Below are 19,873 nucleotides of genomic sequence, written 5' to 3'. Positions count from 1 at the left end.
AAATCTGTTAGACAAACTATGCCACCCTGCTGCCATCAGGCGAGTCAACTACACCAAAACCATCCCCAACAGACATCTGCCCGCTGTAGGCCTAGATACTTCTGGTAAGAGAAGTTCCACGTTTCTAGGAAGTTTGATCACTATTACCGCTGGAGGAGACGTTTCCGACAGCTCAGCGTTGTTTGTTTGAGCTGCCGTGCTGCGCCACGAAAGTAGAAAACTATGTTTTCTTCCTCTGTGTGACAGTCGGGTACAAACCGAACCGTTTTGTCATGTGTCACCCCCGTCTTCTCCTACCTAAAAGCCAAACCCAAGCTTTTTAATCAATAGGGCGAATCTACCGTCATTAACATCACTCTCTTCCCACTCCTACGCATTTTTGTCATTAAGCGGTAATTAGGAGGGAGGGAAATCTCGGTAAGTGACACCGCCGTGACAGAAGGCACAACACAGCCGGGGACAGACCCACCCGACCCGGGCACACGGGGCGCAGCTCCACGGCGGGCGCGGGCCCCTGCGCCGCCCCCCAGCTGCAGGGACGGGCGGCTCCGACGCCCTCGGCCACGAAGCCGGACACGGAAGGGAACCGCGGCTGCCGTGGCCTGAGGACGGAGCCACGGCCGCCGCCACCCGCCGCCATCGCCCGGGCCCGGCGGCCCCGCGCGGCGCCCGGCGGCACTCGCCACAGGGGGCGCTCGCGTCCGCCGCGCCCTTTCTAGCCCGGCCCTCCCGCAGCTCTATGGCTGTGACGCACTGCGCCGTCGGGGGGGGGGGGGCGCTTTACGGCAGCCGCGCTCTGCTCCTTTACGGTTGGGGGGGGGGTTGTTTAGTTTTACGACAGCGGTGCTGCCGTCGCGCGGGCTGACGCGGAAGAGGCGGGCCGGGGCCGCGCGCGGCCTTTTCACTCCCCGCCGCCGCCGCATCCGCTGCCATCGGGGCCGTGACGGTGTCGCGCAGGTGAGGGGGGGCGCTGGGGCCGCCCCGGGACCGGCCTCCTGCCCTACGGGCACCCGCCCACGGGCATCGGGACCCCCCGGCCCCGCCCCGGCGCTGCCACCGGTTCCGGTGGGGGCCGCCTCGCCGCCCCTCCCCCTGCACACACACACACAGTGGCAGCGGCGACCGGGGCTCCCTGGCCCGGCCTGTCTCGTCCCGGCCGCTCCGCTCGGTGCGGGCCGGGCCGGTGGAGGTGGCCTCCCCTCCCTCCCCTCACGGTGGCACCGCGCCCTGGCCTGGGCCGGGGCAAGGCCGCGGTCCCCGGTGTCCCACGGGCGTCACGGCGTGCGGCGGGGCTCAGCTGAGGGTTTGAGGTTGTTTGGGGTTTTGGTGGGGTTTTTTTGCTTTTTCTCCCCTCTAGACGTTTAAAAAATGGCGAAGTTTGTGACACCCGTGATCCAGGACAACCCCTCCGGCTGGGGTCCGTGCGCCGTCCCCGAGCAGTTCAGGGACATGCCCTACCAGCCCTTCAGCAAAGGAGACCGCCTGGGAAAGGTACCTCCTTCCTGCCGCGGTGCCTTGGGCTGCTGCTGAACGAGCCCCATGTGCCTCCTGGCATCCCCCCCTCTGCGCGCTGCCACCGGTTGTCGCCTCGTGACTGCTGTGGGTGCTCTGCTGGCACCCTTTGCCGTGCACCCTAGCACCTCGGGCAGCAGGGCTGGCAGGCGGAGGTGGGAGTTGAAACGGTTGGTTCTGAAGCGTACAGCAGTGTTTGCTTCGGCTGCTTGAGGTCGTGCATGTGTCAAGTCAGACATGGGGGGCGAGAAATGTCACGTTAATACTTATTTTGACTGGTTATGCTTGTCCTTAGGTGGCTGATTGGACGGGAGCCACGTATCAGGATAAAAGATACACAAGTACGTGCTGTCTGGTGGCTTCCGTGGTTTATTTCCTACAGAGTTTTCTTCAAGCGTCATTCCTGCTTTCATGTCTCACACCCGCCCTGGTGGTTACCTGTGCACCTCAGCAAGAGAGGCTTCTTAAATTAGGAAGTGTGCCTCACCCTTAGGAGAGCTCTGTGGGGCTCTCGCTGTCCTTAAGGCTTTCTTCTGATTTTTGTATGGGACTTCTGGGGCTTCTCAGGGAGGTGTGGAGGGGGAGGAAACACTCTGCTGTAAGACAGGAGTCCCAGTTTATGTATTGGACTTGGGTGAAGGCAGTTAGAGGGAATTTGGGCGAGAAAAGGGCAAAATGTCACCTTTTTTTTTTTTTTTTTCATAGAATCTTAGTATCCAGCTGCTTTGTTTTATTTCCAGACAAATACTCGTCGCAGTTTGGTGGCGGGAGTCAGTATGCATATTTCCATGAGGAGGATGAGACCAGCTTCCAGCTGGTGGATACAGCCCGAACGCAGAAAACGGCGTACCAGAGGAACCGCATGCGGTTTGCACAGGTAATGTGTTTTCAGAAGCAGGCTCAGAGGAGAGCTTCAGCGGCACGCAGGTGTTTTGCGACTGATGTATTTTTTTAAATTTTTTTTTTTTTTTCTCCTTTTCTTTGTTTCTGCAGAGGAACCTTCGGAGAGACAAGGACCGTCGGAACATGCTGCAGTTCAGCATGCAGACGCTGCCAAAGAGCGCCAAGCAGAAGGAGAGGTGAGGCCTCAGATACGAGCGTACCGTACTTGGGTTGGAGTGTGTGAACGTACCGTTGATAAATTTATGAAGTTACTGTAACAGAACCCACTAGGGCTAACAGCAAAGAATTTTGGGATATTTCAAATCACTGATGCCCCCGGTGGTTATGAGCCTGGGTTTCGAACCGCTGTCGAAGAATTTAGAAGGATTTTTGGGTCATGTTTAGAAAGCAAACATGACGTTTTAAAGCCGAGCATACCCATGCTGAAAACGGTGTTGCAGTCTGGAGATGAAAATATTTAAAGGGTTGCTCAGAATAAAGCACGGAGCTTTTAGTGTTTCGGGCATCTTGATCAACAGACAGCTCAGCACATGTTGCAGTGGCTCGGTGCCTAAAAGCATTGCTCCTCTGGTGGTAGCTTGGAAGCGTAGGAATGGCTGTGGCGCGTAAGAATCAAGAGCTTCTCCTCACGGCTTTTCTCACGTTTATCATTTTAGAGATCGTTTGCGCCTACAAAAGAAGTTTCAGAAGCAGTTTGGAGTGAGGCAGAAGTGGGACCAGAAATCCCAGGTAAACTCGCAAGCTTTGTGCCCGCTGCGATGGCTTGGTTTCTCTGGCTGCGCTCACGGGGCAGCCGCTCTCGCGCAAATCCTGATGTGCTCTGTCTCCGTTTCTCTCTCCGTCTGCCCCACCTCTGGCCGCGCAGCAGAAGCCTCGTGACTCCTCTGTTGAAGTCCGCAGTGATTGGGAGGTGAAAGAAGAGATGGATTTTCCTCGGCTGATGAAGATGCGCTACCTGGAGGTGTCGGAGCCGCAGGACATGTGAGTTCCTAAAGCGGCTGTGCCCTTGCTTCTTGAACGGACTGGATTTTTGGAAAGCAGGAGGGACAGGGGTCTCCTGGCCTGGTCCCAGGGATTTCATTGAGGTACCCAAAGCAAGGGGAGGTGATGGAACATCCAGCAGGCCCCTCAGTCCCATGTGGTTTGTGGGTGGTGTTAGCTGCAGGTGTGTATCAGGATGGTCCCTTTCCCTCTGCAGAGAGTGCTGCGGAGCCCTAGAGTACTATGACAAAGCCTTCGACCGCATTACAACGAGGAACGAGAAGCTACTGAGGAGCATTAAGCGCATCTTCCATACCGTCACTACTACTGATGACCCAGTAATCCGAAAGGTACGTTTACTGGTTTATAAAACCCAGTAGTGTGTTTCTTGGTGGGTGCTGTTTTAGAGACCAGCTGTCGCCCTCAGACCGAAGTTAAGAGAAGGACAGAAAAATTCCAGATCCCCCAGCTCGCTAAGGAAAAGAAGCATTAGCTGGCATCGTTATTTTCCTTAGGTCCAAGGCAGAGCTAGATTAATGCAAAACGAGGAGTGCTGGCCAAGGAAAAGCTGTAATTCTGGAAAGGCAAGGGGAGCAGTACTTGAGCTGTGTTAGGAAAGAAACTTCCACGTCAGAGACCTGGCTCTTGGGGTTTCTGCTTTTGGAGATGAGGAAGGGTCGGAGAGTTCTTTCTGTGACCTGATGAGCAATAAGGAGCCATGCCTTTTCCCCACAGAATTAATATTTTGTAATAGCTTTCTTAGTTTTTCCTTGTTTGGGTGAGGGTGGGCCTGGGTTGCTGGGTAGTACCTCGCGCTTTGTCTGGCAACCTACCAGCCTGGCTCCCCCAGCGCGGTAGAAGAAATTAGCTATGTGGTTTGCTAACGCTTCTCGTCCCGGCTGGGGAAGGGAAGGGGTGTCTGTTCCTGTTGCTGAAACACTGTTTTCTCCTCCTCTGTCCGTAGCTGGCCAAGACCCAAGGGAATGTGTTTGCCACAGATGCCATCCTGGCCACACTGATGAGCTGCACTCGCTCCGTCTATTCCTGGGACATCATTGTCCAGAGAGTTGGATCCAAGCTTTTCTTTGACAAGAGGGACAATTCAGATTTTGGTGAGGAAAAGTCCTGAAAGAAATTTCTGTTAGAGTAGGTAAAGGGTCTAATTTTCTTTATGCTTTTTTGAGTTTAGTCTGTCTCAGTGTCCAGACTGAGACCTCTGGAACAACCTGATTACTGCAGGACACTTGCTAGCTGTGGGGGTAACTTCAGGACTGATCTGCTGCAGTGTGGGGCTGGAGACTCACTGAAGCTGACGTCGTTTCTCCCGTGAGTGTAACCTCTTGTGTCTGGTTTTCTTCCCAGATCTCCTGACGGTGAGTGAAACAGCCAATGAACCACCGCAGGAAGAAGGCAACTCCTTTAATTCTCCACGCAACCTTGCCATGGAAGCTACCTACATCAATCATAACTTCTCGCAGCAGTGTCTGAGGATGGTAAGGTTGGGCAGTGCCGGGTGGTAGGGTCTGTGTTTCAGAGAGTCTCAGGAAGAGCCTTCATTAAGGCTGCTTTAGTGCAGCACTTTTAATTGTCAGAATTATGTTACAGTGATGTTCTTGCAGCTTGAAAAGGGGGATTACTTCTGGTGAGCAGTGTGATTTTGTTGTAGAAAGGTTTTTTCACCTTGATTCCTCAAAGAAATGCCACTCCCATTGGTGAAGCAGGCAGGCTTCTGAGTACACTTGGTGAAGCCGAAGTGCCAGTAGAAGTACTGGTTACAGCGGAGTGACTAATGTGAGGATGAGGCTTCTCATGAGCTGTCTTAGTATTTTAGCATTTTTCTATATAAGGGGAATTAGCTACTGTTGCTAACAGAGAATATTTATCCAGTAGGGGAGAGCTCCCTCAGATTTTTTTTTTTCTCCTAATGTGCCCTTCTGTTTTCTTCTGCAGGGAAAGGAGAAGTACAAGTTTCCCAACCCAAACCCCTTTGTGGAGGATGACATGGATAAAAACGAAGTAGCCTCTGTTGCGTACAGGTATGTTGATCTCCCTGTCTGATGCCCAGGCTTGGCAAGGGGGCAGGATGTTGGCATGTTACAGGGGCAAAACAAGTTAGAAGTTTTACTGGTAGAATCCATGGGAGGGATTCCTGGACATCCTCACAGTGAACAGATAGAGGGGGAAAGGGTTTTGCCGAGTGCTGTCATGGATCTGGAAGAAAACAAGGGTCAGAAATAACCATTTGAATTGTTTGTTGGCAGATACCGAAGGTGGAAGCTGGGAGATGATATAGATCTCATTGTCCGCTGTGAACATGATGGAGTGATGACAGGAGCTAACGGAGAAGTGTCGTTCATCAACATCAAAACACTGAACGAGTGGGATTCCAGGGTGAGGAAGAATGAGGTCCCAAAGCTAGCACTAACTGCTTCACTGCTGCCTGACGTGCCAGGTACAGCAGGCAAGATGAGACAAAGCTCTGGCGATGCCCCCCGGGTGGTTACGTTCCACCAAAGCAGTGTAACTTTGGTGGGCCAGCAGTGCTGACGGGATTCTGCCCTAGACGCGAGGCAGCTGGTTTGAACCCCTTTGTCCCCAGGTGTTTGGCACAACAGCCAGTCCGTTCCCGTGCTTCCCTCCTGAACTCTTCCCTCACAAACTTCCCTTCCTAACCAGCGCCACAAACGTCGGCCCGTCCCTGCTGTTCGCGTTTCTCCCCTTGCGGTGCAAAGGCTTTCCCTGTCGGTCGCCATTCGCGTTCCCTCGTGCGGTATCGTGACATAGACAGAGGGAACTTCCCTACGTGATGTCAAGATGGCTGAAGAGTCGCCTGTGGCGGCTTGTTAGATTGACCCTGGTTTTAATCCTCCTCTCAGTATTGCAATGGAGTAGACTGGCGCCAGAAGCTTGACTCTCAGAGAGGAGCTGTGATTGCCACAGAGCTGAAAAACAACAGCTACAAATTGGCCCGCTGGACGTGTTGCGCGCTGTTGGCTGGATCGGAGTATCTTAAACTCGGGTAAGACGGGGTGTTCACACCAAACGTCTTTCAGGTGCGTGTTCCGTGATTTAACCCGGTATGTGTCAAAGTGAACCGTTTGCACAATGAGTAGTCGTAAAATCGCCCCATGTTTTGAGCGGCCAAGAGGGGAAAGCTTGGGGTGAGCGCAGCAGCCTTGGTGTGAGCTGTTTCCCCTCAGCATCCAGCTGATGTGCCCATCATCCCCCCTGCACTGTGACTGACCGTGTGAGACCTCACACGCGTGACGGACAGGTGGCTTAGGCAGCTCTCAGCCTGTTTGCCGAGATTGGCAGCAAGGGAAATAAACGTGGTGACTGTTCAACCTGTCCAGGGTTTGACTGAGATCCTCAGTGCCCTCTTACTGAGAAATTAGGTGGAGGGGAGGTACCGCCACAGCCCTTATTTGAACTATTGGCTTAAAATCAGTTGAGTCTGTGCTGGGGATAGCAAACGAGAGGCATTTGCAGACGTGGTTCTGGTGGTTCTGCAGTCCCGGGTTCCGTCCCTGGATATGGGACTGATGCATTTGCATCTGTTCAATTCCAAACTCCCAGCTAATCCTGTTACTGCTTAGTTTTTATCTGTGGGACTAATTCTGCTGTATCTTTTGTACCCCATCTGATTTGGGGGGGTGGAAGGATTCCAGGTACATTACTGATTGACAGCTTGTAGCCAGGAGATCCTCTTAGCTTTCAGTGTTGGAGTATTAGGATTTTCCAGCCCAGAAAACAAAACTAAAGATGATCACGCTGCTTTTCTCGGTGTCATTCTTCTGTCTGGGATTAGTCTGCTGATACCCCTCTGGTTTCTTCTCTGCGCCCCCCCCCAGGTACGTATCCCGTTACCACGTGAAGGACTCTGCCCGCCACGTGATCCTGGGCACGCAGCAGTTCAAGCCAAATGAGTTTGCCAGCCAGATCAACCTGAGCATAGAGAACGCCTGGGGCATCCTGCGATGCGTCATCGACATCTGCATGAAGCTGGATGAGGGGAAATACCTCATCCTCAAGGACCCTAACAAGCAGGTGATCCGAATCTACAGCTTGCCTGATGGCACCTTCAGCTCTGATGAAGATGAGGAGGACGAGGAGGAAGAAGAGGAAGAGGAAGGTTCGTAGCATACTTGGTGGTGATAAATGCTTTTAAGTGACCTACTGATCTGAATGAAGAGGGGTGACCTACAGTAAAGACCAGAGTAGGATCTGACTAGTGCAGTGACAGGAGAGGAACGAGGCCGGAGAACGTGTGGTCCCAAGGATGGGACTCGGTGGTGGAAAAGGTGCAAGCGACAGCAGGAGGACTCAGCTGGAAGCAAAAAACTGAGCATTGGAAATGCAGACGTTGTGCCCCTCTGAGTGAGGACTGATGTTGGTGGGGGAAAGAATTGTATCATAGAACCATGGAATGGTTTGGGTTGGAAGGGACCTCAAAGACCATCTAGTTCCAACCCCCCTGCCATGGGCAGGGACACCTCCCACTAGACCAGGTTGCTCAAAGCCCCTGAACGTTTTCCCAGAGCACTGACTGGGAAAACGAAGCCTGCCGAGGAGCCCTTCCTTCCGCGGCCCCAGGGTTTGAGGGAGTGGGTGGGTGCGGATTCCTGTTGGTACTGGGATATTTTTTTTTAACTGTGGGTTTAGAAACAGGAGTGACTGTAAGATGACACATTTAAAATGTGCGGTCACCTGGCCCAAGGGCGGTAGTGCTCACGGAGAAGCGACTGTTGAAGTTGAGCAAGGGCTAGTTGGTCAGTTTGGGAGAGTTGGGGGTGCCGCATCGGACAGCTGCTGCCCTCGCTTCGCTACCTGAAACCCCGACGTGTGCTCTGTCGGCCGTGGGGGATCCACGGGACCTAGAGCTCTTGCTTCCACGATACGAAAAATACCTTCCAGCTTTGGGGGTTTTGTTTTTAGGCTGTTAAACTGAGCCTGGCTGCTCTGGCTTTCATTAAGGAAATTTTAGGTCGCTGTGTAATTTGCTCAGGAGCGAGGATTGTGTAATGCCGTATGACGTGTGTGTGTGTGTGGTGGCTGGGGGGGGGGGGTTGCAGGGGTGAGGGGACAGGCTTGATTTCTCCGTGGCATTTCTGCGGCAGGGAGGGTTGGGTGGGGGCCTTGGGGCGCTCTCCTTTCCCTTCATCGCTGTTTCTGGTCTCTTGCAGAGGAAGAGAGCTGAACCCGCCGTGAGCCAACGGGGCGGGCCGCGGCGCCCGGGCCCCCTCCCTCTCCCTGCGGGGCGGCCGGTGGTCGCCTCACCGTGGCCCCCGGCTGCTTTGCGCGTCAGGCGTGACGGGGCGGGGGGGGTAAAGCGGAATAAAGTTACTTGTGGCCGGTGACGCTGTGTGGTGTGTGCCGAGGGGGAGGGAGGGGGGGGGGGGGAAACACGCGGGGGGCGGGGCGGCGCTGGAGCCGGTGCCAGGTAAGTCGCGGATTCCCTTGCGCGCCTGCCCCTTTAAGGGATTCGCCCCGCCCGCTCTCCCGCACACGTGGTAGGCGCGCGGCGGCGCCGTGGTGCCGGCGGCGGGAAGCGGGAGCAGCGGCGGCGACGGCGTCACGTGACGCGGCGCGGGGTGGTGGCTCGGCGTGGGGCGCGCGCGCGCGCGCGCGCCCGCGCCTCCCCCGCGCTCACCCCTGGGCGGGCGGCCGCGCTGCCCCCTTTCTCGCTTCCGCCACCCCCCTCCCCCCTCCCGCTTTGGCGCGTGCGGCGGCCGCCGGGCGCGGCGCGGGAGGAGGGTGAGCGGCGCGAGCTCTATGGTGCAGGTGCGGCCGTTGGCGGGACGGGTCCGGCCGGCTCGCGGCGGCGGCCCCGCGCGCCAGGTGCGCCGCGCCGCACGTGCGGCGCCTCGCGAGTGGCGGAAACGCCCTGAACGCTATTGGGCGGGGGCGAAGGTGGGGGGGGGGGGTTGGGCGCATGAGGCCGAGACCCGTCCCTATTGGCGGGGCAGCGAGGGCAGCGCGGGGCACCCCATCTCCCATTGGCTGATGGGCTAGCGCCTCCTTTTCCTATTGGCTGTTCGGGTGCTGAGGCACGGTGGAGGCTTGTGACCGTTACGTGCTGCCTCGCCTTCGTACCTCCTGGCCCCTGCTGTTGGCTGGGGCAGGGGGCCCTGTGTGCCCATTGGGTGGAAGACCTGGGACCCCCTCTTGCTGTTGGCTGGCAGGGAGTGGGGCCCCGCCCCAACACGCCCGCCTCAGCTTGGGGCCCTGAGGGGCGGGGGTGGCATCATGGTGGCAGCGGGGTCTGGGCAGAGACCAGGCAGGCTGTGGGGGTCTCCTGTGGGGTGGTCTCTGCCTGCTGGTGTCACTCACCCCCTGAGTGACACCCGCCCCCCCCTCGCCCTCTCCCCGCAGGGGCAGCTGTCCCGGCCCCGCCATGGCCCCGGAGGTCTGCGGGGCGCTCCTGGGGCTGGCCTTGTGCGCCGGCAGCCTGTGCGCAGCGACCAGCGCCACTTTCCTCTACCACGACTACTGCGTCATCGGGGCCGGCCCCTCAGGCTTGCAGGCGGCCTATTTCCTCCAGCGAGCCGGCCGGGACTACGTCGTCTTCGAGCGGAGCCACGCTCCCGGCAGCTTCTTCGCCCTCTACCCTCGCCACCGCAAGCTCATCAGCATCAACAAGCGGTACACGGGCAAACCCAACAGCGAGTTCAACCTCCGCCACGACTGGAACTCACTCCTCAGCCACGACCGCCAGCTGCTTTTCCGACGCTACTCCCGCGACTTCTTCCCGGACGCTGACGCGATGGTGCGTTACCTGGAGGACTTTGCTTCCCTGCTGAAGCTGCGGGTTCAGTACAACACGGCCATCGTCCACGTGACGCTGGAGAAGGACGAGCAGGCCTGGCATGGCCACTACTTCCTCCTGACTGACCAGGACAGACAGAACTACAAGTGCAGGTAACGGGTGAACCTGGGACTAACCACGCCGCTCTCCGTGGGCATCTTCGAAGTCACAAAATCACAGAATAAATTAGGTTGGAAGAAACCAGTAAAGGTCATTTCGTCCAAGTCCCCTGCCCAATGCAGGGCCAGCAACGTCAGGTTGCTCAGAGCCTTGCCCTGTTGAGGCGTGAATATCTCCAAGGACAGAGATTTCCCAGCCTCTTAGAGCTTTAACCCCCATGACAGGGGAAAAACATTTTGCAGGGATCAGTGGGGTGGGTGGGTGAAATAACTGCTCCTGGGAAGGTGTTTCCTTTCGTGAGCAGTGTTATGCCTTGGACAGATGAGGGGCTGGCAGGGCAGACACAAGCTGGCTGTGATTGCCATATCACTGCAGGTTCCGATCTTGAAATCATTTTTGGTTTATCACTAGGTAATTGCTCTCTGTGGAAAAAAAAAAACCCTCAGACCTAGTTGTTGTAGCCGCTGCTGTATTTGTTACAAACTCGAGTGAGTCAGTGCGGCAACACCTCGCTTCCATTAACCCACATGTACTCGGGAGTGTGTCCCAGGCAACTGAAGCCCTGGGCTAGCACAGAGCTGGCAGGGGGGAAAATAGCGAAAAGCGGGGCTGTTGCAGCAGAGGGAGCTGACTGTAAGAAATAACCCTCGAGGCTGCTGGTCCCTGAATTCCCCTTCCCCCTTGTCGTACGTACACGTGTGTATCTTGTACTGCCATTGAGCTACGTTCCTGAAAACCCAGAAGTTACTCGTGTGAACATACGGAGTGTATTTCTCACCTCTCCTGAGAACCTCAGCTCTACGACAGCAGGTCGTGCTGGCTGTCGCTTGGAGGTGTGCTGGCTGGCAGGCTCAGAGGGGACAGAAGGCAGTCCCGGACACTCACGCGCTGCAAGCGAGTGGCTGTTGGGAGCTGTGTGAGCAAGGCTGGGACAGGAGGTAGTGCCACTAGCCTTGTCTGCCTGGTGTTTCTGTCTGAATCACAAAAATTTCCCTGAGATTCAAGTAAAAGTTCCTATGGAGAGATATAAAAAGATTGCTGTGTTTAATTTTATTGTTAACAATCAGTGATGTTGCTAAAGTGTTTTTATGACTAGGAGTTACGTTTTAAAATATCAAAATCATTTTCTATCCCTCTTAAAAATTATTTTTGTTCTGCTGTACTAAAAGACAACACAAATTTTAAACCAAAATTTTACACAACATATAATCAACCCGTAAAACTTTAGTATTATATAGATCATCAGTGAGTACAAATGAGTAGTACTTGCACACTCATGAGCAACGGAGGTAGATGTACATGCACAGCACCCACACCGACTTTTGCTCTGTATAACGATGTTCCTAGACGTCTTTGTTGGCCTGAGGATAGGGAAGAGAGCAGCAAGTCATTAGGTGAAGCTTGGGAGAGGTTTCTTTTGAAACCATGACCTGTGCAGCTGATCCAGGGTCACATCACAGCCATCTTCTCCAGCGGGAGGAGGAAGGAGTGATGAGGTGGAACGACAGCTCCATTCTCGTAATTCCTGCGTTCCCCGGTGCTATCCCTGTTTTTGCAGCGCTCTGTTGGTCGCCACTGGGATGTGGGTCCCCAACGTGGTAAACTTCCCTGGCTCAGAATACGTTGAGGGTTACGAGACTGTGTCCGTCAATCCGGAAGACTTTGCTGGCCAAACCGTGTTGATCTTGGGCCGAGGGAATTCGGCCTTTGAGACGGCGGAGAACATACTGGGCGTCACGAATTTCATCCACATGGTGAGCCGGTCCCGCGTGCGCCTCTCGTGGGCCACCCACTACGTTGGGGATCTGAGGTAAGAAACCACTCCTCGAGCTCTTTCTAACGCGGCTGGAGTACACACAAGGGGAATCGCTTCTTGCCCAGGAGACGAGTCAGGCTGGCACAGGAGGTGTTGTGCTCCTGGGGGTCGCAGAGGAAACATGGGGCCTTCTGTCTTTAGGTCCTCGGTTTAAAGCAGGTTGCAGTTGCTTGAACACAGGAGCCTGATGAGAGCTCTTTGAAGTCTGAAATAGGAAAATGTCCCCTTGGAAACTGTATCACTAAAAAGTGCTGGCTTCCAAGTTGCTCCCTCGCTTGCGACCACAGAGGAGAGCTGAGAGGTTGACTACGTCCTGCCAGGGCAGCCAGGCTGTGTTACCTGTGCTGTTCCTGTGAGCCCTGAGGCTCTGGGAGTGAAGGGGAGGGTGGGATGCCTGGTAAAGGTGTCCCATTTTCAGCAGCTGAGACAGAACCACAGATCCCACCTCTCCTCCCTTCTTTTAGCCCTTCTTACATTCTCTTTTGTAGAGCAATTAACAACGGCCTGCTGGACACCTACCAGCTGAAATCTCTGGATGGGCTTCTAGAGGGTGACCTGGAAGATCTGGCTATCGTCAAGGACAAGAAAGGGAAGCTGCACATCACGCTCCGGTTCTACCTGGAGAACAGGAACACCAGTGCAGGCATCGACTCCATCACCCTCCCACAGGACGAACTGGATAATTTTGCCACCCGCGCACCTTACGACCGTGTCATCCGCTGCCTGGGCTGGAAGTTCGACTTCTCTGTCTACAACAGGTGAGGGAGAACCAGGATCTCCGGGGAAGCAGGTATTTAGAGTGAAGGGCCTGATGAGGGAAGAAAGGGAAGGGCAAGTCCTCTCCTGGCAACGTTGCCCAGACCTCCACGTGCTCTGAACTACCCGGTGCTGCACAGTCGTTTGTTTACCCTGCAGCTACGGCCATGTCCCAGTGGGAACCTGTGTGTCACTGCCCTCAGACCGACAGGCTCTGGGGCTGAGCAAATGGCAGCGTTGGGACCTGGGTGACACAGAAATACTCGTGCCTTTAGAACTTAACATCCTGGCCTGCAAGATCACATGGAGCAGGCTAGCAATGGTTTGCGGTTTGGGTTTTTTTGGAATGAGGACGGTACAGGTATGGATTGCTACAGAAAGGTTTTCTCTGCTTTTTTTCCCTGAGGATGCAACCTTCACTTCACCTTGGTTTGTCTCCTAGTACGCCCTGCAGTTGAAAACGATACCGCTAATTTCACTGTCTTCCAAAATTCACTGTCAGTGGCTCAGACTGGAATTTGATCTTGGCCAGAGCTACGTTGAGATGAGCACCCTTGTCTTCTGGAAGATCCTTGTTGTAGCAATAAATCCCACTGAAGGCAGTGGGGGCGTGAAGCCATGTCTTGCAGTGGCTGCAGTCTAATGTGTGCCTTAACAGAAACCCTTTTCATTTTTCCACCCCTGCCCTTCCTGACAGCCTGCTCTTCTCTTTTGCACATCAGATCCCTTCAAATGATGCCAGGGAAAGGGAATAAAAAGAAGTATCCTCAGATCAAACCCAGCTACGAGTCCAGAAGCACTCAGGGGCTCTTTGTTCTTGGCACTGCTAGCCATTCCATTGACTTCAGGAAATCTGCTGGGGGCTTCATCCATGGATTCCGGTATACAAGTGAGTATTGGGGTGTACAGAAAGGGCAGAGGCGGGAATCGTGCCTCCCTTCGAAGGAACAATTCATAGCTCACTGCTGGACAGAGATCACCCTTAGTCTTGTGCCGGCAGTAAGAACAACAAAACACAGCCAAGCTGCAGCTGCGTCGTCTGAAGTGGAGGAGAAGTGACTTGGGGTCATATCTGAAGTTTTTGGTTGTCTGTCTTTGTTTTGTCTTGTGTCTCTCTTGCCCGTTGTCTCTTATTTATGTAACACAATAGATTTCTGCCTGCCAGATGCTCTGCCTCGTGACAGGCTGTGGGTGAGAGGTCTGTGCTCTGGAGTTAAAACCCAGCGGCTTTGGGCAGTAGCAAGATTTTTCATCTTTATGCGTGTGTGCCCATCCTTATCATTAAAGGACTACTCAGAAGTAATGAAATATCCCTGAGGACCCCCCCCCCCGCCCCCTCACCAACCACTTAGCATCACATCAGCTTTCAGAGGGCATCTCCACTGCGGTTACCGGTGATTGGGGTGGGAGATCCAGAGCGCGGATGAGCTGTAAAGCTTATTTATTGTGTCCTGCCGGTGTCTGCCTGTGCCGCAGCAGAGCAGTCGGATTTCTCAAAAGCGTCAGCTTGGAGTTTTAAATAAGCTGTCCTTGTTCCTCTCGATGTCTTAGCTCGTGCAGTCCACCGCCTGTTGGAAAACCGTCACCATGGTGTCCCCTGGCCATCCACAGTCTACCCTGTTACACAGCTGACCAATTCCATCATCAAGCGGGTGAACGAGGCCTCAGGCCTCTACCAGATGTTCAGTGTCCTGGCTGACATCATACTGCTGAGAGAGTGAGTGAGTGAGTAATTATTCCCAGCGCTGCATTCCATCGTTTCATTCCTTTTTTTCCTTTACCATTGCTTCCCATTGTGGTGCCACCACAGAAATTGCTCTGTTGCTGCCTAAGAACGTTACCGTCACGTAGGCAGCCACCTCAAAACCCTGTATCGCTGCCACAACTGGTGCCAGTATGCCCAGTTCTACCAGTTAGTTCTCTCTCTTAAAGGGCTGAAATGGGCCAGACCTCCCCTCTAGGCTCAGAGGTGTAGTACCCCATTACTGTCCCCAGGGGAAAGCTTTCCTTGAGCAGTGCTAATGGAGAGAGGAATCCCATAATCGAGGAAAATAATGAAGTAACAGTATCTGCAGCCTTCATAAGTTCTGCGTCAAGTCCAGCCAACATCCATAATGACCATAAATAATTACTGTCTAATGGCTCTTTGGCCTTAGCCTCGGCCAGCGGAGGGGGTGTTGGATCCCAGCTGGCTTTTCTCTGGTGGAAAAGGCTGATGGTTGTGGTTGCAATTCACAGGAACGCCACAGCGTTTGAATACCTGGAAGAGTACCCGGTCGGAATCCTGGCTGAGCTGGAAATGCAGACGGGGAGAAAGGCTCCCAATGGGCTGTTTGTCGTCATCATGGAGTATGGGAGGAATTTCTCTGGGGCTGACAAGGATGTCTTCTACTACAACCGAGCCGTGGGAGAGGCGCAGCATGCCTGGCAGTCCAACTTTTTGCACCCTGTTATTTACTACTACAAACGCCTCCCAACAGGTAAGCTTTCCTGCCTCTGCCTGCTCGTTATCGGATACGAGCACAACGGAGAGGGATGAAGATACTTCAGAGCCAAAGCTGGGGGGGTCGTACCCGAAGGCATTGCACATCCTTCTCCACTTCCTTCATGTGCATCCTCCAGGGCCCGCGCCGCCGCTGTGTGAGCTGAGAAAAAAGCTGGGAGTTGGCGAGAAGTTTCCATCGGTCGGACCGATACGGGGTGTGCGGTGTGGGGGTTGTACCAGAGTCCTCACATCTGAGAACAGAAGCAAAGAGGCGTGCTGGAAATGTCCCCGTTCCCAAAAAAAAAAAAAAAAAAAAAAAAGGAACGTTGCTTCCCTTTGGCTGGCACCCTGCATGTATTTTGCAGAGTCCCGGCAGATGAAGCTGGGCCGCTCAGCGTTACTGCCAAAAGAAAGCTGCGCTCTGCGGCTGGCCCAGGTCTGAGAGGTCGCACAGTGCTAGAGGCAGCCAAAGGCAAGGGTTTGAAGACGAGGGTTGCATCCAGCAAACCACACGCTCAGAACAGATTTCCTTGGGAACTGAGCGTGCTGAATCTTCGTCTCTAGAAACCTAGGGGTCAGGGGCCGGCCTGCCTTGCACGGAAGGCAGCGTGATGGGTAGCAGCATTAAAGCTTGGACGCGGTTCAGCCCGTCTGGCAGTCCCTGCCCAGGGGGAACAGGAGTGAAAGGACAGGAAGCACTGCGGGCAGGGACGAGGGGCAGCTGTGCGGTGGCAGGGCTGCTGAGGACAGAGCTAGCAGAGGGGATCGCAAATGAAAGTAAGGTAGGGATTAAAAGGTCAGGACAAAAGCCGAAACAGCTGTCGTAGCTGCTTTCCACTCCCCGAGCTCTTTTTAATGCTGTTTTGATTCTGAGAGATCCTCTTTAATATTCTCTTGGCAGAGCGTGAGATGAGGCTTCGGCCCCCAGATTGGCCTCTCCCCCGCCCAGATGCCATCCATCACATTGTGGAGGACTTTCTGACGGACTGGACGGCCCCGAATGCTCACATCCTGCCGCTGAGGCGGTTTTTGGAGAACTGCCTCAGCACCGATCTGCGCAGTTTCTTTGCAGGTAATCTGAGCACAGGGTCGAGGTGGCAGGAGGAGGAGGGATGCAAGGGACGAGCTACAGGAGCGATCTCTTCTGCAAATCTCTTCTGAGATCTCTTTTGAGATCTCCCTGTGGTGAGCTGGTGGCCTCAGCATCAGTCACGCCTCTTTGGTGCACTCCCCAGATGGGAAAAAGTGACGGTGCTTTGTGTGTGTGTGTTCCCAAATAGCCTTTGCTCTTGCTGACCACCAGAGACTGCCCTGGGCACACCTGGATTTAGGGAAAGGTGTATGAGATGGGGCTCAATACATTTTCTAGCTGCAGCTTTCTTTCCTCCTCCATTATCTGAACGTTCCTTTGTGCCATCGGGTACCAGATCTCTTTCCATGTACTGATGATGGGATTGCTTTCCCATGGGAAGAGGGAGGGCTGGGGTGTGAGAGCCAGAAAGCCTCTGCTGCCTCCCTTCCTGGTCTTGAAGACCAGTCTGGGAACCTCCTGCAGGAAGCCCACGTGGCACGCAAAGGGAAGTGATCCTGTGGTATGAAGAAGATGGCTGCAAGCTCAAATCCAGACCCTTTTCCTCTCGGAGTGCAGACTGGAGACCCCACTCGGCATCTCCTGAGCTCTGCAGAATTCAGTCGCTTACTCTGCTGCCATCCGGGGCAGGGTGCTGGGTGGGAAACTCCAGTCCTCTTCCCTCATCCTCTCTGCGTTTTTGTTTTGAATGAGTCCTCAAGAGTTTATGGGAATTTTTGTCTGCTGAGTCCGGTTTTTGATCCTTTCCCCCGCAGAGTCCTGTTTCCTGTTTGCCTTCACCCGTCAGAAGCTGCCTCCCTTCTGTCAGCAGGGGTACGTGAGAATGCAAGGGCTGCTGGGCAGCGAGGGGCTCCGGCGCCATGCGGTAGAAGCTGGCCTGCTGGAGGATTACGCTCTCACAGACATTTCGGGCGACGGACCCCCTGACAGCCACAAAGGGTCACAGGACCAGCTGCTGCTGAGAGATCACGCGATGCCGGTTCATCCGCTGCAGCACCTTGTTAATGCCAAGGATGAGCTTTAACCTTTCTCGCTCCACTCTGAAACCCGGAGGTGCTGTCGTGACAATGTTGCAACAGGGATCCACAGCAGGATTCTGCCCTTTCCCGTGCACCTTGTCCATCCCCCCCCGCCTTCCCCTGGTCGTGAGCTGCCAAAGACCTGCTCGGATCTTGCTGTTACAAAGAGGACCGACGTGCTCCGAAGGATAAGTGAGGGGCCAAAATCCAGTGACGCTGAGGCTCCCGCCTTGTCCTTGCGGAGTTCAGAGTTGCCTGAAGATGGTGGTTGTGTTTCTCTCGCAGGCGGGCATCTGCAGTGACGCCTGGGGGGGGGTCAGAGAAGAGAGTGCAGGAACTCCTGGGTAACTTAAAATGTCACGTCCCTCTTCCGAGGCGACCTGCTTGCACCCTGTGGCGGCCTGGTGCAGGCTCTCTGCTCCTTGGATGCCGTACGCGGCCGTTTGTGCGCCGAAGCCCAAAGCAGCACTCCAGGCAAACCCCCCCGGTATTTTTCCTGCATTTCAGTTCGGGCAGTTGTGTAGCTGGAGTGGAGGGGGGGGGGTTGTTGTTACCGTGTAGGCTGGATAATTTGTCATTTCCTGGAGAACCCTACAAGGGACCTTTCCCTCCACGAAGGAGGAGGAGCTTGCCTGGAATACCTGGGACACAGAGACTCACGCTGAGTTTGGCTCCGCTGGCCTCACGTTTTTCTTCTCCCACACTAAGGAGCCCGAACGGTTAGCCCTGTCTTTTATAGAGCATGACCAATATTTCTCCTATTTTGCACTATGTCTCATCAAGAAAGTTTCGAGTGGACTTGGATGTTGTTAAAATGCTTGTTCTCTATTTTATTCCCCTCCAGTCACCCTGAGATCCTACTGGTGTTGACTGGGGGGGCTGCCCGCACTTTGTGGCTCCCTGTCAGCCACGTGCATTTGTCCATCACCTCCCCGTGGGCTCCTTCCATGGCCCTGGAGTTGCAAAGCAGGAGCATTTTGAGCTTGACCTTATGGTGTCCCTGTGATTTCTAGGAAATAGAGGAGGGGCGAGAGGGAACAACAGGCTTTTACCCCTGCAGGTGTTTCCCAGCCCCTTGGCACCCAGAAGCACGTGCCCCTCTGGGCTCATGCTTCCCAATACTCCTGGCGGGGGGGGGGGGGCTGTACCTACATGGACCTAAAACTCGCCCAATCCTTCAAATTCCTGCCCCACCTCTGCTTCGTGTTTGGAGAGGCTGGGGAGCAGGAGAAGCGAAGGAGGTGACAAAGGAGTTCTTGCTCCTCTTTGGGAAGCCTGGGCTGTGCCAGTGCTGCTGCCACTGCTGCCGGATGACCTTATGTGTTCACACGCAGCCGGAAAGGGGAAACAATCACCCTCTCCCTTGGCGTCGATCAGCACCCTTCCGTGGGCTCCGCAGCCCGTTGCCCCAGCTCCAAGGCCGGTCCAGGAATGGCTTTCATGGCCCGTAGTTGTCTGGGTGGTGCCCCTACTTGCTACACCCTTGGCACTGTGGGCTTTTCGTTTGGGGACTGTCCAGAGGGAAGAAAAGGGCCTGTGATGGAACCGGCCCGACCGGCTGTTTTGTTACACGCTGGCGCAGGCTGCCTCCGCGTTGGACCGACGTGTGGTCTGCAGGTGCTTCCTCTGCCGTCCTCAGATTCCCGTGAGACCCGCAGGCCGTGCCCTCGTGGTATCACGTGGTGCCTTGAATTGCGATTCCCCTGGAAGAGCCACGCTCCTAAAAAAAAGAAAAAAAGTGGCCCCCACACGCCTCCCTCCCGGGGCTGGGTTTGCTTGGACCCCAGAGACCTCGCTGCCACTCGCTCCCAGCGGGTCCCGGGGATCCCTGTCCCCACCCTTCGCGGGCTGCTGGGCGAGCGTCGCCCTTTTGGCCTCGCCCAGGCCGGGCCCGATTCCATCAGTTTGGGGTCAGCCGTGGGAGCGGCGCTGCTGCTCTGCCCCGCCGTGCGTCCTGTGGGAGGGAGTTAATCGCTGGCCGCAAGGCCGGGGGGTTGCGGGGTTTCCTTTCAGGAAAGCGGAGAGAAGCGGGGGGCAGCGCCCGGCCCCGCCCGGCCCCCGGGACAGGGGAGCCGCCGGCCGGTGCCGCCGGGGGCGGGGCGGGGCGGGGCCTGCGCCATGTGCCGCAGGTGCGCCACGCCCCGGACCGCGCTCGCGGCGCCCATTGGAGGGCGCCGTCGCCAATCAGCGCCCAGGGCTCGCCTCGCGTGACACAGCGCGCCGGCCCCTACAAGGCAGTGGGATGGGGCTCGAAGGACGGCCACGGAGGCCAGTCAGAGATCGCCGTTTGGGGCGGCGGCCAATCGGCTGGGAGGATGCTGTTCCGTTCTTCTCAGCCTTCCTGCGGCGGCGGCCAATCAGCGGGCGGGAGGGCGGGGCGCTAAGC

At 55.5% G+C, this 19,873-nt stretch overlaps 2 protein-coding genes across 4 annotated transcripts; both read left to right on the top strand.

Moving 5' to 3' along the window:
- The first annotated feature begins 916 nt into the window (after positions 1-916).
- EIF3D (eukaryotic translation initiation factor 3 subunit D) lies at positions 917-8,631 on the top strand. 3 transcript variants are annotated; one of them, XM_086468772.1, is made up of 15 exons: positions 917-957; positions 1,358-1,491; positions 1,808-1,853; positions 2,253-2,389; positions 2,506-2,591; positions 3,072-3,144; positions 3,284-3,396; positions 3,614-3,746; positions 4,361-4,508; positions 4,759-4,889; positions 5,347-5,432; positions 5,658-5,787; positions 6,273-6,415; positions 7,248-7,528; positions 8,580-8,631. In XM_086468772.1, exons 2-15 carry the CDS (start codon positions 1,369-1,371, stop codon positions 8,591-8,593), a joined length of 1,644 nt encoding a protein of 547 aa, XP_086324898.1. In that variant the 5' UTR covers positions 917-957; positions 1,358-1,368; the 3' UTR covers positions 8,594-8,631. The 3 variants fall into 3 exon arrangements, with proteins under 3 accessions (XP_086324898.1, XP_086324896.1, XP_086324897.1); XM_086468770.1 differs by having other exon boundaries at positions 3,281-3,396; XM_086468771.1 differs by lacking the exon at positions 917-957 and having other exon boundaries at positions 1,327-1,491; positions 3,281-3,396.
- A 1,159-nt stretch (positions 8,632-9,790) lies between these two features.
- Positions 9,791-17,492, top strand: FOXRED2 (FAD dependent oxidoreductase domain containing 2). The gene is made up of 8 exons (XM_009951225.2): positions 9,791-10,314; positions 11,880-12,131; positions 12,626-12,895; positions 13,616-13,782; positions 14,445-14,610; positions 15,132-15,373; positions 16,280-16,450; positions 17,224-17,492. Exons 1-8 carry the CDS (start codon positions 9,791-9,793, stop codon positions 17,490-17,492), a joined length of 2,061 nt encoding a protein of 686 aa, XP_009949527.2.
- The last annotated feature ends 2,381 nt before the right edge of the window (positions 17,493-19,873 follow it).

The sequence above is a fragment of the Leptosomus discolor genome, chromosome 1, assembly GCF_034619465.1.
Source record: "Leptosomus discolor isolate bLepDis1 chromosome 1, bLepDis1.hap2, whole genome shotgun sequence".
Lineage (NCBI taxonomy): Eukaryota > Metazoa > Chordata > Aves > Leptosomiformes > Leptosomidae > Leptosomus > Leptosomus discolor.
This window is presented reverse-complemented; position numbering and strand designations above follow the sequence as displayed.